This window comes from Triticum urartu, chromosome 5, assembly GCF_003073215.2.
Source record: "Triticum urartu cultivar G1812 chromosome 5, Tu2.1, whole genome shotgun sequence".
Lineage (NCBI taxonomy): Eukaryota > Viridiplantae > Streptophyta > Magnoliopsida > Poales > Poaceae > Triticum > Triticum urartu.
Window position 1 is genome coordinate 115,089,014 of NC_053026.1, and position 16,582 is coordinate 115,105,595.

Genomic DNA, 16,582 nt, shown 5'->3' on the forward strand with positions numbered 1-16,582 from the left:
TTTGAGCATCGAATTTGATCCCAAAAAGATAATGTGTTGGGCATATGCAATCTCCGCACGTGATTCGGTTCACTGCATGTCTCTCGGTCTCCTTGTTTTCTCTAAAACGCGAACAAGTTTCTGACATATGCAATTCAATGAGAATTGTGGCCACAATCTCAGAAGCAAAAGTTTTCCCAATCTGCGGAATTGATTCACCAGGAATTCAGGATTACTAATTGCGTGCATGATCATATAGGACAGACGCAGAATGCAGTTGTTTTTAGGTCAATACTTTACACACAACATAAAAGAAACACAACAGCGATGCAAAACACAACAGAGCTTACAATAACAACATACTCCCTCCCTAAAGAAATAATAGAGCGTTTAGATCACTACTTTAGTGCATATACTTGGTATAAATATTCAGCATGCATAAATATACAGTAAATAACAAGAAAAAACAATTAATTCTGGTATGAACTAGGACTGTTTCCCTCTGTGGAGTGTAAGATACCGCATCTATGTTTTGTTGAAAACAGTTGCAGACCTCCAAAATGACCACAAAGTAAGAAATGAACACATGCAAATAAAATAAATTGAAGGTAGCATCAGCACCGAACTGGATTACATCCTCTGCTTTCACGTTGTAATCTAATTTCAATTAATTTTTGTTTAAACGGTCTTGCAAATATATGCAATGGTGATTAAGGTCTAACCTTTTCATAAAAAGTGCTGCAATCTACAACTCTGCAGAGAAGAGTCTTCATGTAAGTCAGTACAACATCGGTTAAGTGGTGGTCGTTTTTCTCCCAAGAAGAGAAGATTTCATAAAATTGCTGTGCAATGCAGGGATTATCAACTGACGGGATCCATACAAGTGGCCCCATCAGAAGTTTATCTCTGAAATGCCTCAGATTGCACAATGACTGCACACATACAAAGGAAATTATAGGCTGGTTTTTCAGATTGCCCAATGACAGGAAGACATACATAGGAAATTATAGGCTGGTTGTTAAAAGATCACATGACCAGATGCGAGTGTCTCTTACCTGTATGATTACACTCAAGATAGACAATTCTTTATCAGCATTGTTCTTGTGGGAAACAGTAAGGCTTTGTTGAGAACTGGAGGTGCTTGCCGTTTCCTTGACAGAGTGGCCAGAAGTTCCTGTATTATGAAATTGTAAGAAGTATTAGTGACATAACAGAGCATATTTTATATTGTAAAACTGAGAGCATGCAACAACATATTTGTTAGTTCAAACAGGTATTTTCCAAGAGGTTAGATTGAATGGAAGTTTTCCTTTGGAACTGAGTGCGAAGTGGCCTATAGGAAAAGAGGACATCCTAAGGATTCAAATCCTACATACCAGATAACTTCTAATAGAATATTACACTGTAAAAAACCCTCTAATATAGTAGTACTCAAAATTCGTAAGGATGGAAATCCTAATAAACTACATAGAAATTCCTCTGAATCAAGGAGGCATAAAACAAGCAGGCTAGGGCAATGCCAGGTTTAGATCGTTGAGATATAACTAAATTATTTGTTACGACAGCAGAAGAACAAAAGGCTCCTGGAAAAGTCAATGTGACATGAGGTAATACAAATTCATTGGGCAGCAGGAATTTTACCGCATATAATATCAATATTGGCATCAGCAAATCCAAGACGCCTGGTACCAGGATGATTTAGATAAAAAGGAATCCGTTTCTTCAATTCTATCTGCAAAGATGGTTATCAGTTAGCACACAATATGGGCAGTTGAGCGAACATATGGGCATATATAACTATAAAAACTAATCACGGCAGATGTTAACAGACCCATTGGTATGATCTTGCAAGGGGAAGAATGATTTCACGATAGTCCACAACAGTAACTTGAAGAAACTTTAGCCACAATTTCTCTATTCGAGAACAGCACTCCTGAAACTGCAATCAACAAGCAAGCCAATCATTAGTCTGATAAACATCACTATAAGCAGAACAGTGAACTAAGGAAGAATGCTAAATTGAAACCATGCCATATGTATAAGTGCTAGACCTTAGTGCTAAGTGTATCTTTAGGCAACATCCTCAGCTTCTCCCTGATGCTCCCAAGGATCTCAGATCCTTCTCTGCATTTCCTTTGTCGCATTTCAGTGAAGGGCTCTGCCTGTATTCCAACAGATGGTGAAAGCAGCAAGGATTCAAACATATCCTGCACCCTTGGTAAAAGGAAGGTGTCAGACTGGCGGCTGAGAGTTATCCCAACCAACGAGTGATCATCCTGTGATGTATTCTCATAATATACTGGATCTATAAGTGACTGCAGCTTCCCCCAGAGCTCATCTCGGTGCTTGCTGCATATGTGTTGCCAGAGCGAACTAGTGTCTGAAACTTCTTGCCATCACAACGGGAATTGAGGCAAATCCAAGAACTCCATGACTCCTGATTCTTGAGAAAGCGCGTTGCATCAGAAATGGTCTTTGCTGCCGACTTGTCGATTCCATCATAGTGCGCATGCAGCGTATCAACCGTCACTGATACAACGCGTTGGCCCTGCGGTGCATTCTTCATGGAGGACCAGTATAGTGCAGCCACAACTATGATCTGCTTGAGCAAGACACGGAGCTGCTTCTTGACATAAGATACTCTGGCATCAGAATCTGCCCCAAGAGCAGCCATGGGAGGTATGTCATCCCACTTGGGGTCATTCGGCGTCTCGATGCGAAGTGCCCGGCGGCACTCTCTCTCCGCAGCATCAAAGTTATCCAGGACGAACAAGAGCTTGGCGTGGAACAAGGCAACCATGAGCGAGTGGTCGAAGTTTTCTGCCGCTTGAGACACGGTGGTGAGCGCGCGGCGCAGAAGCTGCTTCTTGTCCATTGCCGGATCGAGGGCACGGACTGGTGCCAAGTCGATGTACGCGCGGAGTATCTGGGCGCGCGGCGAGTAGGGGTAGGTCTCGGCGAGAAGCCTTGCACGGTCTCGCGCTTCATCGGCGGCAGGCCCGCCGAGATTGCTGGCGTCCAGCAACTTGGCGGCCTCCAATGGCAGAATCCTGTGGTTGATTCTTTCCGCGAAGCGCTCCATCGAGATGCTGGCGCTCTTCACGGCATCGCGCCTTCTCTCCTTCATGCTTGAGTCCCCGCTCATGTCGTACACCACGTTGTACAGCGCCGGGTCGGCTTGGTCGTTGTTGGCGACCGTGTCGAGCATGCGGAGAAACTCCTTCTGCGCGTCCTCGAAGCGACGGCAGTCGGCGAGCGCGTCGGCGTGGTCGGCGTTGGTGACGACGCAGCTGGGGGCGAGCCGCGCAGCGGCGGAGAAGGCGTCGAGGGCGGCCTGGCGGTGGTACTTCTCCAGCGCGGACGCGTTCTCGTCGTCGTCTTCGTCGTCGCTGTGGACGCCCCTGTCGTTCCGCGCCACGAGGAAGGCGTGGCGGTGGATCAAGCCGGCGAGGTTGAGAGCGACCGCGGAGCCCGGGTGCACGGCGGCGAGCACTACGGCGCGGGCCACCGCAGCCTCGTGCTGGCCGTCGTAGTGGAGGTTTAAAATCTCCCGGGCCTCGTTGCGGATGGAAGCGGCCTCCGCGGCCTCGTGGTTCGCCATCGCCGGGGCGCTCGGAGAAGTTGCCCGGCTGGCGTGGAAACCCGGGGAGATGCGCGCGAGGTGTTCGCCGAATTGCCGCAGAGCGCGAGCGGGAGCGGGAGGGGGGAGCGTGGCGTTGGGCTTGAGGCCTAGGGTTTGGGTGGAGGAGGCGAGTTGCGGGCGGAAACGGGAGGGGAGGTGGAATGTGGGATTGACGAGGCGGCGGTTTTGAGTTGGTGAAGCGTGCACGGGGAGGAGGAGGAGGAGGAGGATATTCAGCGTCGGGAAGAAGACGGGTGGTGGACTTGACGACTCCTGGAAGACCAGATCATCAGGAACAGCAAGAGTGCCGGTGATCGAAGCGGGAGCCGCTGCAGTTTGCTAGGCCAACTCATTTTTTTTTCTAAAACAGGGAAAGGCCCGAAGGACCTGGATGCTCCATTTGTATTGACCAAAAAGGGTTTTCGTCCTCTTTATTATATTATAAAGCAACATCACTGACAACAAATTCAGTATTCAAAGAGTTCAAGATTCAAAATGCGAGAACGAAAAATAATAGAGTCATGCTGGGGCACAACATAACAAACCCCTACATAAATCAGTAAACTAGTCAGGGAGGCGGTGGAGTCGGGGGACCGAGATGCGAGGCGGTGGAACGAACCCCGACGATGATCATGTCGATGTTGTCCTGATAGCGCCGCTTACTAAGTGGCCCCATAGCTATAAGAAGCCACGCATTTTGTATATCGCGTCACTCACACGAAATGAAATCACATGTTCAATCACAACTTATTGCGAATGTTCCATAGAATCCAGACAAGGATGCCCACGACCACCCAAAGGGAGGGCCACATGGTTGGTTGAAAATCAAGGACCTCGCGAAATATACCCGAGAGATTGTCATGAAACCATTTGCCACCCACAACCTCCCGAAGACAGCTCCAGAGGAATCAAGCCGCGGGGCAAGAGAAGAATATGTGGTTGGAGTCCTCTGGGTCCAGTTGCCATAGGGGATATCCTCTACTCCCGAAGGAAGGTGGCTACGGACCAGTTGCCATGGGAATATCTTCTTCAAAGGCAATTTTATCTCCCACGGGAGATTTAGTTCCTCCAGCCCTGGGGTGGCCATGATGGCTTTATAGAGTGATTTAGCCGAGAACAAACTATTCGGTTAAAGTTGCCAGCTAACCGAGTCTTGTTCAAGGGAGGATGAGTGTAGAGATACACACTCAAGCAAATCCTCCCATTGGTCCCGTTCCAGGGGGACAAATGTGCGTATAAAGCTAATGTTGCCAAGGTTGGCCAGGGTGGCTGTTGGTGTCAAAACCGACAGATCTTGGGTAGGGGGTCCCAAACTATGTGTCTGTGGATCAATGGTAACAGGAGGCGAGGGACACGGTGTTTACCCAGGTTCGGGCCCTCTCTAAGAGGTAAAACCCTACTCCTGCTTGATTATATTCGATGTGTATGATTACAGAGTTGATCTACCTCGAGATCATTTGTTGTGGTCTAAAACCTGAGGGTATGATGAATAATGTCATAACTATCGACTAGCCTGGCCCTGGCTTATATAATGTACCAGAGGCCTAGGATAACAAGAGTCCCAGTCGAATACGTTGGTGGAGAGGAGTCCTTGTCTTGATCACCAAGTCTTTGTGGAATCTTCCTTGTATGCGGCATGGGCTGTTCGAGGTGGCCCATGAGTAAACTGCCATGGGGGTCCTCGGCCCGATCCACCTGGTCGGGAGACGACATGGTGAGTACCCCCTAGTCCAGGACACCGCCAGTAGCCCCCTAAACCGGTCTTCAAGTTGGGGACGCTCCTCGATTCTTCCGAACTGCTCTTCATCTTCGGTCATCGGTCTTGAAAACTGGTTCAACAAATCTTCTCATCTTCGATCTTGAGGATCGCCAAAGTGAATCCGAAGGGTTTACACGTCGGGTATCCAAGGAGCCCCTTTAAGTTCTCGGCCTTTATCAATGCCTTGTTATTTTTTACACCACACCTCGGGTTTGAAGTTGTTCCCGTGCGGCGGTGTCTTCTTGTATCCGAGCTCCAACGACGGACTGCATTCGAGGTATCTTTTGCAACTAAGCACCAACACCGAACTGTATCCAAGCTCCAACGTCGGTCTATATCCGAGCTCCAACACCGGACTGTATCCAAGCTCCAACGCCGTACTGTACCCAAGCTCCAACGCTGGACTATATCCGAGGTGTCATGGATCATCTTGGCTTGAAAAAGTTTGAAGGAGCTTATCTGAGCTTAACGCTGAAAAGCTCTCTATGGAGCCAGCCGCTCGCAGCCGAGCTTTTACGCCGGACTGCTTCCGAGGGGATGCACCACCTCGGGATTGGGCTGATTGTTTGCGGATTTTATTTCCGATTGATGCAATTTATTTACTGACGAGATATATGGCCAGTAGCCCACATGGTGTGTGTCGTCCTAAAATCCGATATGCACATTAGAGGGGATAGTGATCGGCGGACGGGCCCTTGAGAGAGGGTTTTGAGAAGTCGTCGTAATATATTAGCTTAATTCCAAATAAGTCCCAGTTGGTACCTATTGTCGTCCGAAGACGCGTTTGCCCATAGTTCGGTCAAGCCGAATAATGAGCACTTTGAATTTTCTGCATTGAATAGGCAATGCAGTAGCCCCCGAGACACTGGTCGGGTGGCAACACCAGATCAAGGGATCGATGCACCCCTTTAATATTTGTAAATGATAAGCTCGAATCCCAATAGCCCCCGAGCCTTAATACGAGCACGGGTGGCCGAATTAAGGATCAATATCCTGATTAAAATCACAATTTAAGTGTAATGACTCTATGTATCCAAGTACTTCACATCATTAATGCTCAGATCCGCATTGTACAAAACTTTGTTGACCGACCATCGGCTTCAACCTCTCCGGCCAGTAGCCGAGGAGTGTTTTCCTACTTTATAAAGCCATTATAAGGGCAAAGATTTATGGAAAATAAGGCAATCTAGCCATATGGTTTAATAAACAAAGGTACGCAGAGAGATATGAAACATCTTCCAAAGAAAATAATCCCGCTATCGGTTCCTTTCTTTGGGTTGTCATGCTGATCATGATCATGAAACCTCACCTCCGATCAATGTGGGAGGAAAATATTAAGGATTTAGTTCGGGGAAAGTTCCTGAACTCTATGGTATTAATGAACCGAAATTTCACTTCCCTCGTTGCCGACCAATTATATTCTTTAAGATGGCTAGCTTTCGGCTTCTCCCAGTCTGAGGTACTAACACGGATGACCCGAAAGTAACAATCACAGAGGTGCTCCCTTTACCTCCTAGCCGAACAATTGGGAACGTAGGGGTAATCACAGGAGCCAGGCAACCCAGCTTGGCCAAAATCTTAAGTCAAATTGATGCATATTATGGCTTTATAACGATAATTACAGAAAGTAGCGCTTGTATAATAAATACAAACGCTGATGAGATATCTTTATTTTGACTCCGTTGTGACCGTTTATCATTTGAAAGTGGCCCATCGTTGGCTTCTACCCCTTTGTAGATGCTACACAGGGTGTTTCCGCAATAAGAAAACAACCCTTAGCCGATGTCTCGGTGCCCGAAGGCGGTTGTGTTAGCGGAAACAAGGCATTCAGATATGCGGGCTTTATAACTTTCACTTAGTCATAGGAGCTTAAAGTTGGGAGGTCAGTTACCCCCGGTTAGTGTTCGGCGACAGTCGAGGTCAAGCCGTAAACTTTGGCCAATGTTATGAATGGACCGTCATTTAACATGGGGTGACTGAAGGAAATATTCCCTAGAGGCAATAATAAAGTTGTTATTTATATTTCCTTATATCATGATAAATGTTTATTATTCATGCTAGAATTGTATTAACCGGAAACTTAGTACATGAATGAATACATAGACAAAATGAGTGTCACTAGTATGCCTCTACTTGACTAGCTCGTTAATCAAAGATGGTTAAGTTTTCTAGCCATGGACAAGAGTTGTCATTTGATGAAAGGGATCACATCATTAGAGAATGATGTGATTGACATGACCCATCCGTTAGCTTAGCACTTTGATCGTTTAGTTTACTGCTATTGCTTTCTCCATAACTTATACATGTTCCTATGACTATGAGATTATGCAACTCCCGAATACCGGAGGAACACTTAGTGTGCTATCAAACGTCACAACGTAACTGGGTGACTATAAAGATGCTCTACAGGTGTCTCCGATGGTGTTTGTTGAGTTGGCATAGATCGAGATTAGGATTTGTCACTTCGTGTATCGGAGAGGTATCTCTGGGCCCTCTCGGTAATGCACATCATTATAAGCCTTGCAATCAATGTAACTAATGATTTAGTTGCGGGATGTTGCATTACGGAACGAGTAAAGAGACTTTCCGGTAACGAGATTGAACTAGGTATTGAGATACTGATGATCGAATCTCAGGCAAGTAGCATACCGATGACAAAGGGAACACCGTATGTTGTTATGCGGTTTGACCCATAAAGATCTTTGTAGAATATGTAGGAACCAATATGAGCATCCAAGTTCCGCTATTGGTTATTGACCAGAGATGAGTCTCGGTCATGTCTACATAGTTCTCGAACCCGTAGGGTCCACACGCTTAACGTTCGGTGACAATCGGTATTATGAGTTCATGTGTTTTGATGTACCGAAGGTTGTTCGGAGTCTCGGATGAGATCACGGACATGACGAGGAGTCTCAAAATGGCCGAGACATAAAGATCGATATATTGGAAGGCTATGTTTGTGAAGGAAATATGCCCTAGAGGCAATGATAAATTTATTATTTATTTCCTTATATCGTGATAAATGTTTATTATTCATGCTAGAATTGTATTAACCGGAAACATAATACATGTGTGAATACATAGACAAACAAAGTGTCACTAGTATGCCTCTACTTGACTAGATCGTTGATCAAAGATGGTTATGTTTCCTAACCATAGACATGAGTTGTCATTTGATTAACGGGATCACTTCATTAGGAGAATGATGTGATTGACTTGACCCATTCCGTTAGCATAGCACTTGATCGTTTAGTTTGTTGCTATTGCTTTCTTCATAACTTATACATGTTCCTATGACTATGAGATTATGCAACTCCCGTTTACCGGAGGAACACTTTGTGTGCTACCAAACGTCACAACGTAACTAGGTGATTATAAAGGTGCTCTACAGGTGTCTTCGAAGGTACTTCTTGGGTTGGCGTATTTCGAGATTAGGATTTGTCACTCCGAGATTAGGATTTGTCACTCCGACTATCGGAGAGGCATCTCTGGGCCCTCTCGGTAATGCACATCACTTAAGCCTTGCAAGCATTGCAACTAATGAGTTAGTTGCGGGATGATGTATTACGGAACGAGTAAAGAGACTTGCCAGTAACGAGATTGAACTAGGTATTGAGATACCGACGATCAAATCTCGGGCAAGTAACATACCGATGACAAAGGGAACAACGTATGTTGTTATGCGGGCTGACCGATAAAGATCTTCGTAGAATATGTGGGAGCCAATATGAGCATCCAGGTTCCGCTATTGGTTATTGACCGGAGATGTGTCTCGGTCATGTCTACATTGTTCTCGAACCCGTAGGGTCCGCACACTTCAGGTTTCGATGACAGTTATATTATGAGTTTATGAGTTTTGATGTACCGAAGGAGTTCGGAGTCCCGGATGAGATCGGGGACATGATGAGGAGTCTCGAAACGGTTGAGACATAAAGATCGATATATTGGACGACTATATTCAGACATCGGAAAGGTTCCGAGTGATTCGGGTATTTTTCGGAGTACCGGAGAGTTACGGGAATTCGCCGGGGAGTATATGAGCCTTATTGGGCCATACGGGAATAGAGGAGAGAGGCCAAAAGGAAGGAGGCGCGCGCCCCCCCTCTGGTCCGAATTGGACAAGGGGTGCAGCCCACTTTTCCTTGTTCCTCTCCCCCTCTTTCCTTCTCTCCTACTCCAACAAGGGAAGGAGGAGTCCTACTCCCGGTGGGAGTAGGACTCCCCCCTTGGCGCGCCCTCCTCCTAGGCCGGCTACCTCTCCCCTTGCTCCTTTATATACAGGGGCAGGGGGGCACCTCTAGACACACAAGTTGATCAAGTTGATCGTCTCTTAGCCATGTGCGGTGCCCCCCTCCACCATAGTCCAACTCGATAATACTGTAGCGGTGCTTAGGCGAAGCCCTGCGTCGGTAGAACATCAACATCGTCACCATGCCGTCGTGCTGACGAAACTCTCCCTCAACACTCGACTAGATCGGAGTTCGAGGGACGTCATCGGGCTGAACATGTGCTGAACTCGGAGGTGCTGTACGTTCGGTACTTGATCGGTCGGATCGTGAAGACGTACGACTACATCAACCGCGTTGTGCTAACGCTTCCGCTTACGGTCTACGAGGGTATGTGGACAACACTCTCCCCTCTCGTTGCTATGCATCACCATGATCTTGCATGTGCGTAGGAAATTTTTTAAATTACTACGTTCCCCAACAGTGGTATCAGAGCCTAGGTTTTATGCGTTGATGTTGTGCACGAGTAGAACACAACTGAGTTGTGGGCGATATAAGTCATACTGCTTACCAACATGTCATACTTTGGTTCGGCGGTATTGTTGGATGAAGCGGCCCGGACCGACATTACGCGTACGCTTACGCGAGACTGGTTTTACCGCCGTGCTATGCACACAGGTGACTAGAGGGTGTCAATTTCTCCAACTTTAGTTGAACCGAGTGTGGCTACGCCCGGTCCTTGAGAAGATTAAAACAGCACCAACTTGACAAACTATCGTTGTGGTTTTGATGCGTAGGTAAGAACGGTTCTTGCTAAGCCCGTAGCAGCCACGTAAAACTTGCAACAACAAAGTAGAGGACGTCTAACTTGTTTTTGCAGGGCATGTTGTGATGTGATATGGTCAAGACGTGATGAGATATAAGTTTTTGTATAAGATTATCGTGTTTTGTTGAAGTTATCGGCAACTGGCAGAAGCCTTATGGTTGTCTCTTTATTGCATAAGATGCAAGCGCCAAATAATTGCTTTACAATTATCGCTATGCGATAGCAATAGTTGCAAGAGCAATAGTTGGCGAGACGACCATGTGACGACACATTGATATAGATCAAGATGATGGAGATCATGGTGTCATGCCGGTGACGATGGAAATCATGACGATGTTTTGGAGATGGAGATCAAAGGCACAAGATGATGATGGCCATATCATGTCACATATTTTGATTGCATGTGATGTTTATCTGTTATACATCTTATTTTGCTTTGATCGACGGTAGCATTATAAGATGATCTCTCACTAAATTTCCAGATAAAAGTGTTCTCCCTGAGTATGCACCATTGCCAAAGTTCTTCGTGCTGAGACACCACGTGATGATCGGGTGTGATAAGCTCTACATCCATCTACAACGGGTGTAAGACAGTTTTACACACGCAGAAATACTCGGGTTAAACTTGATGAGCCTAGCATATGCAGATATGGCCTCGGAACACTGGAGACCGAAAGGTCGAGCGTGAATCATATAGTAGATATGATCAACATAGTGATGTTCACCATTGAAAGCTACTCCATTTCACGTGATGATCGGTTATGGTTTAGTTGATTTGGATCACGTGATCACTTAGAAGATTAGAGGGATGTCTTTCTAAGTGGGAGTTCTTAAGTAATATGATTAATTGAACTTAAATTTATCATGAACTTAGTCCTGGTAGTATTAGCATATCTATGTTGTAGATCAATAGCTCGTGTTTAGCTCCCCTGTTTTATTTTTGGTATGTTCCTAGAGAAAACTAAGTTGAAAGATGTTAGTAGCAATGATGCGGATTGGATCCGTGATCTGAGGTTTATCCTCATTGCTGCACAAAAGAATTATGTCCTTAATGCACCGCTAGGTGATAGACCTATTGCAGGAGCAGATGCAGACGTCATGAACGTTTGGCTAGCTCAATATGATGACTACTTGATAGTTTAGTGCACCATGCTTAACATCTTAGAATCGGGACTTCAAAGATGTTTTGAACGCCATGGATCATATGGATGTTCCAGGAGTTGAAGTTAATATTTCAAGCAAATACCCGAGTTGAGAGATATGAAGTCTCCAACAAGTTCTATAGCTAAAAGATGGAGGAGAATAGCTCAAACAGTGAGCATGTGCTCAGATTGTCTGGGTACTACAATCGCTTGAATCAAGTGGGAGTTAATCTTCCAGATAAGATAGTGATTGATAGAATTCTCTAGTCACCATCACCAAGTTAGTAGAACTTCGTGATGAACTATAATATGCAAGGGATAACAGATATGATTCCCAAGCTCTTCGTAATGCTGAAATCAACGAAGGTAGAAATCAAGAAAAATATCAAGTGTTGATGGTAGACAAGACCACTAGTTTCAAGAAAAGGGCAAAGGAAAGAAGGGGAACTTCAAGAAGAATAGCAAGCAAGTTGCTGCTCAAGTGAAGAAGCCCAAGTCTGGTCCTAAGCCTGAGACTAAGTGCTTCTACTGCAAAGGGACTGGTCACTGGAAGCGGAACTGCCCCAAGTATTTGGCGGATAAGAAGGATGGCAAAGTGAACAAAGGTATATTTGATATACAGATTATTGATGTGTATTTTACTAGTGTTCGTAGCAACCCCTCGGTATTTGATACTGGTTCAGTTGCTAAGAGTAGTAACTCGAAACGAGAGTTGCAAAGTAAACAGAGACTAGTTAAGGGTGAAGTGACAATGTGTGTTGGAAGTGGTTCCAAGATTGATATGATCATCATCGCACACTCCCTATACTTTCGGGATTAGTGTTGAACCTAAATAAATGTTATTTGGTGTTTGCGTTAAGCATAAATATGATTGGATCATGTTTATTGCAATACGGTTATTCAGGTAAGTTAGAGAATAATTGTTGTTCTGTTTACATGAATAAAACCTTCTATGGTCATACACCCAATGAAAATGGTTTGTTGGATCTCAATCGTGGTAATACACATTTTCATAATATTGAAGCCAAAAGATGCAAAGTTAATAATGATAGTGCAACTTATTTGTGGCACTGCCGTTTAGGTCATATTGGTGTAAAGCGCATGAAGAAAATCCATGCTGATGGGCTTTTGGAATCACTTGATTATGAATCAGTTGATGCTTGCGAACCATGCCTCATGGGCAAGATGACTAAGACTCCGTTCTCCGCAACAATGGAGCGAGCAACAGATTTGTTGGAAATCATACATACTGATGTATGTGGTTCGATGAATATTGAGGCTCGCGATAGGTATCATTATTTTCTGATCTTCACAGATGATTTGAGCAGATATGAGTATATCTACTTGATGAAACACAAGTCTGAAATATTTGAAAAGTTCAAAGAATTTCAGAGTGAAGTGGAGAATCATCGTAACAAAAATAAAAATTTCTACGATATGATCACAGAAGTAAAATATTTGAGTTACGATTTTGGCCTTCAGTTAAAACAATGTGAAATAGTTTCACTACTCACACCACCTGGAACACCATAGTGTAATGGTGTGTCCGAACGTCGTAACCGTGCTTTATTAGATATGGTGCGATCTATGATGTCTCTTACCGATTACCACTATCGTTTTGGGGTTATGCATTAGAGACAGCTACATTCACGTTAAATAGGGTACCATCTAAATCCGTTGAGACGATGCCATATGAACTATGGTTTGGCGAGAAACCTAAGCCGTCGTTTCTTAAAGTTTGGGACTGCGATGCTTATGTGAAAAAGTTCAACTTGATAAGCTCGAAACCAAATCGGAGAAGTAAATCTTCATAGGATACCCAAAAGAAAATGTTGGGTACACCTTCTATCACAGATCCGAAGGCAAGCTATTCATTGCTGAGAATGGATCCTTTCTAGAGAAGGAGTTTCTCTCGAAAGAAGTGAGTGGGAGGAATGTAGAACTTGATGAGGTAACTGTATCTGCTCCCTTATTGGAAAGTAGTTCATCACAAAAATCTGTTCCTGTGACTACTACACCAATTAGTGAGGAAGCTAATGATGATGATCATGTAACTTCCGATCAAGTTACTACCGAACCTCGTAGGTAAACCAGAGTGAGATCTGCACCAGAGTGGTACGGTAATCCTGTCCTGGAAGTCATGTTACTAGACCATGACGAACTTGCGAACTATGAGGAAGCGATGATGAGCCCAGATTCCGCGAAATGGTTTGAGGCCATGAAATCTGAGATAAGATCCATGTATGAGAACAAAGTATGGACTTCGATTGACTTGCTCAATGATCGGCGAGTCATTGAGATTAAATGGATCTTCAAGAGGAAGACGGACGCTGATAGTAGTGTTACTATCTACAAAGCTAGAATTGTCACAAAAGGTTTTCGACAAGTTCAAGGTGTTGACTACGATGAGAGTTTCTCACTCGTATCTATGCTTAAGTCTGTCCGAATCATGTTAGCAATTGCCGCATTTTATGAAATCTGGCAAATGGATAAACAAAAATGCATTCCTTAATGGATTTATCAAAGAAGAGTTGTATATGATGCAACCAAAAGATTTTGTCAATCCTAAAGGTGCTAAAAAAATATGCAAGCTCCAGCGATCCATCTATGGACTGGTGCAAGCATCTCGGAGTTGGAATATATGCTTTGATAAGTTCATCAAAGCATATAGTTTTATACAGACTTGCGGTGAAGCCTGTATTTACAAGAAAGTGAGTGGGAGCACTACAACATTTCTGATAAGTATATGTGAATGACATATTATTGATCGGAGATAATGTAGAATTATTCTGCAAAGCATAAAGGAGTGTTTGAAATGAGTTTTTCAAAGAAAGACCTCGGTGAAGCTGCTTACATTGAGCATCAAGATCTATAGAGATAGATCAAGACGCTTGATAAGTTTTTCAATGAGTACATACCTTGACAAGATTTTGAAATAGTTCAAAATGGAACAGTCAAAGAAGGAGTTCTTGTCTGTGTTACAAGGTGTGAAGTTGAGTAAGACTCAAAGCCCGACCACAGAAGAAGATAGAGAGAGAATGAAAGTCATTCCCTATGCCTCAGCCATAGGTTCTATAAAGTATGCCATGCTGTGTACCAGACCTATTGTATACCCTGCCCTGAGTTTGGCAAGGGAGTACAATAGTGATTTAGGAGTAGATCACTGGACATTGGTCAAAATTATCCTTAGTGGAATAAGGATATGTTTCTCGATTATGGAGGTGATAAAAGGTTCGTTGTAAAGGGTTACGTCGATGCAAGTTTTGACACTAATCCAGATGACTCTAAGTCTCAATCTGGATACATATTGAAAGTGGGAGCAATTGACTAGAGTAGCTCCGTGCAGAGCATTGTTGACATAGAAATTTGCAAAATACGTACGGGTCTGAATATGGCAGACCCGTTGACTAAACTTCTCTCACAAGCAAACCATGATCACACCTTAGTACTCTTTGGGTGTTAATCACATAGCGATGTGAACTAGATTATTGACTCTAGTAAACCCTTTGGGTGTTGGTCACATGTCGATGTGAACTATGGGTGTTAATCACATGGTGATGTGAACTATTGGTATTAAATCACATGGTGATGTGAACTAGATTATTGACTCTAGTGCAAGTGGGAGACTGAAGGAAATATGCCCTAGAGGCAATGATAAAGTTATTATTTATTTCCTTATATCATGATAAATGTTTATTATTCATGCTAGAATTGTATTAACCGGAAACATAATACATGTGTGAATACATAGACAAACAAAGTGTCACTAGTATGCATCTACTTGACTAGCTCGTTGATCAAAGATGGTTATGTTTCCTAACCATAGACATGAGTTGTCATTTGATTAACGGGATCACGTCATTAGGAGAATGATGTGATTGACTTGACCCATTCCGTTAGCATAGCACTTGATCATTTAGTTTGTTGCTATTGCTTTCTTCATAACTTATACATCTTCCTATGACTATGAGATTATGCAACTCCCGTTTACCGGCGGAACACTTTGTGTGCTACCAAACATCACAACGTAACTAGGTGATTATAAAGGTGCTCTACAGGTGTCTCCGAAGGTACTTGTTGGGTTGGCATATTTTGAGATTAGGATTTGTCACTCCGACTGTCGGAGAGGCATCTCTGGGCCCTCTCGGTAATGCACATCACTTAAGCCTTGCAAGCATTGCAACTAATGAGTTAGTTGCGGGATGATGTATTACGGAACGAGTAAAGAGACTTGCCGGTAACGAGATTGAACTAGGTATTGAGATACCGACGATCAAATCTCGGGCAAGTAACATACGGATGACAAAGGGAACAACGTATGTTGTAATGTGGTCTGACCGATAAAGATCTTCGTAGAATATGTGGGAGCCAATATGAGCATCTAGGTTCCGCTATTGGTTATTGACCGGAGACGTGTCTCGGTCATGTCTACATTGTTCTCGAACCCGTAGGGTCCGCATGCTTAAGGTTTCGATGACAGTTATATTATGAGTTTATGAGTTTTGATGTACCGAAGGAGTTGGAGTCCCGGATGAGATCGGGGACATGACGAGGAGTCTCGAAATGGTCGAGACGTAAAGATTGATATATTGGATGACTATATTCGGACATCGGAAAGGTTCCGAGTGATTCGGGTATTTTTCGGAGTACCGGAGAGTTACGGGAATTCGCCGGGGAGTATATGGGCCTTATTGGGCCATACGGGAATAGAGGAGAGAGGCCAAAAGGAAGGAGGCGCCCCCCCCTCTGGTCCGAATTGGACAAGGGGTGCAGCCCACTTTTCCTTGTTCCTCTCCCCCTCTTTCCTTCTCTCCTACTCCAACAAGGGAAGGAGGAGTCCTACTCCCGGTGGGAGTAGGACTCCCCCCTTGGCGCGCCCTCCTCCTAGGCCGGCTACCTCTCCCCTTGCTCCTTTATATACAGGGGCAGGGGGGCACCTCTAGACACACAAGTTGATCAAGTTGATCGTCTCTTAGCCGTGTGCGGTGCCCCCCTCCACCATAGTCCAACTCGATAATACTGTAGCGG

The 16,582-nt window shown here is 44.5% G+C and overlaps 1 protein-coding gene across 1 annotated transcript; it reads right to left on the minus strand.

Moving 5' to 3' along the window:
* Positions 1-1,810: 1,810 nt before the first annotated feature.
* On the minus strand, positions 1,811-4,688 carry LOC125506835. Its single transcript, XM_048671545.1, has 3 exons — positions 4,449-4,688; positions 2,031-3,940; positions 1,811-1,918 (listed from the first exon to the last, which is right to left on the minus strand). The coding sequence occupies exons 1-2, from the start codon at positions 4,686-4,688 to the stop codon at positions 2,285-2,287; spliced, it is 1,896 nt and encodes a 631-aa protein (XP_048527502.1). The 3' UTR covers positions 1,811-1,918; positions 2,031-2,284.
* Between the last annotated feature and the right edge of the window lie 11,894 nt (positions 4,689-16,582).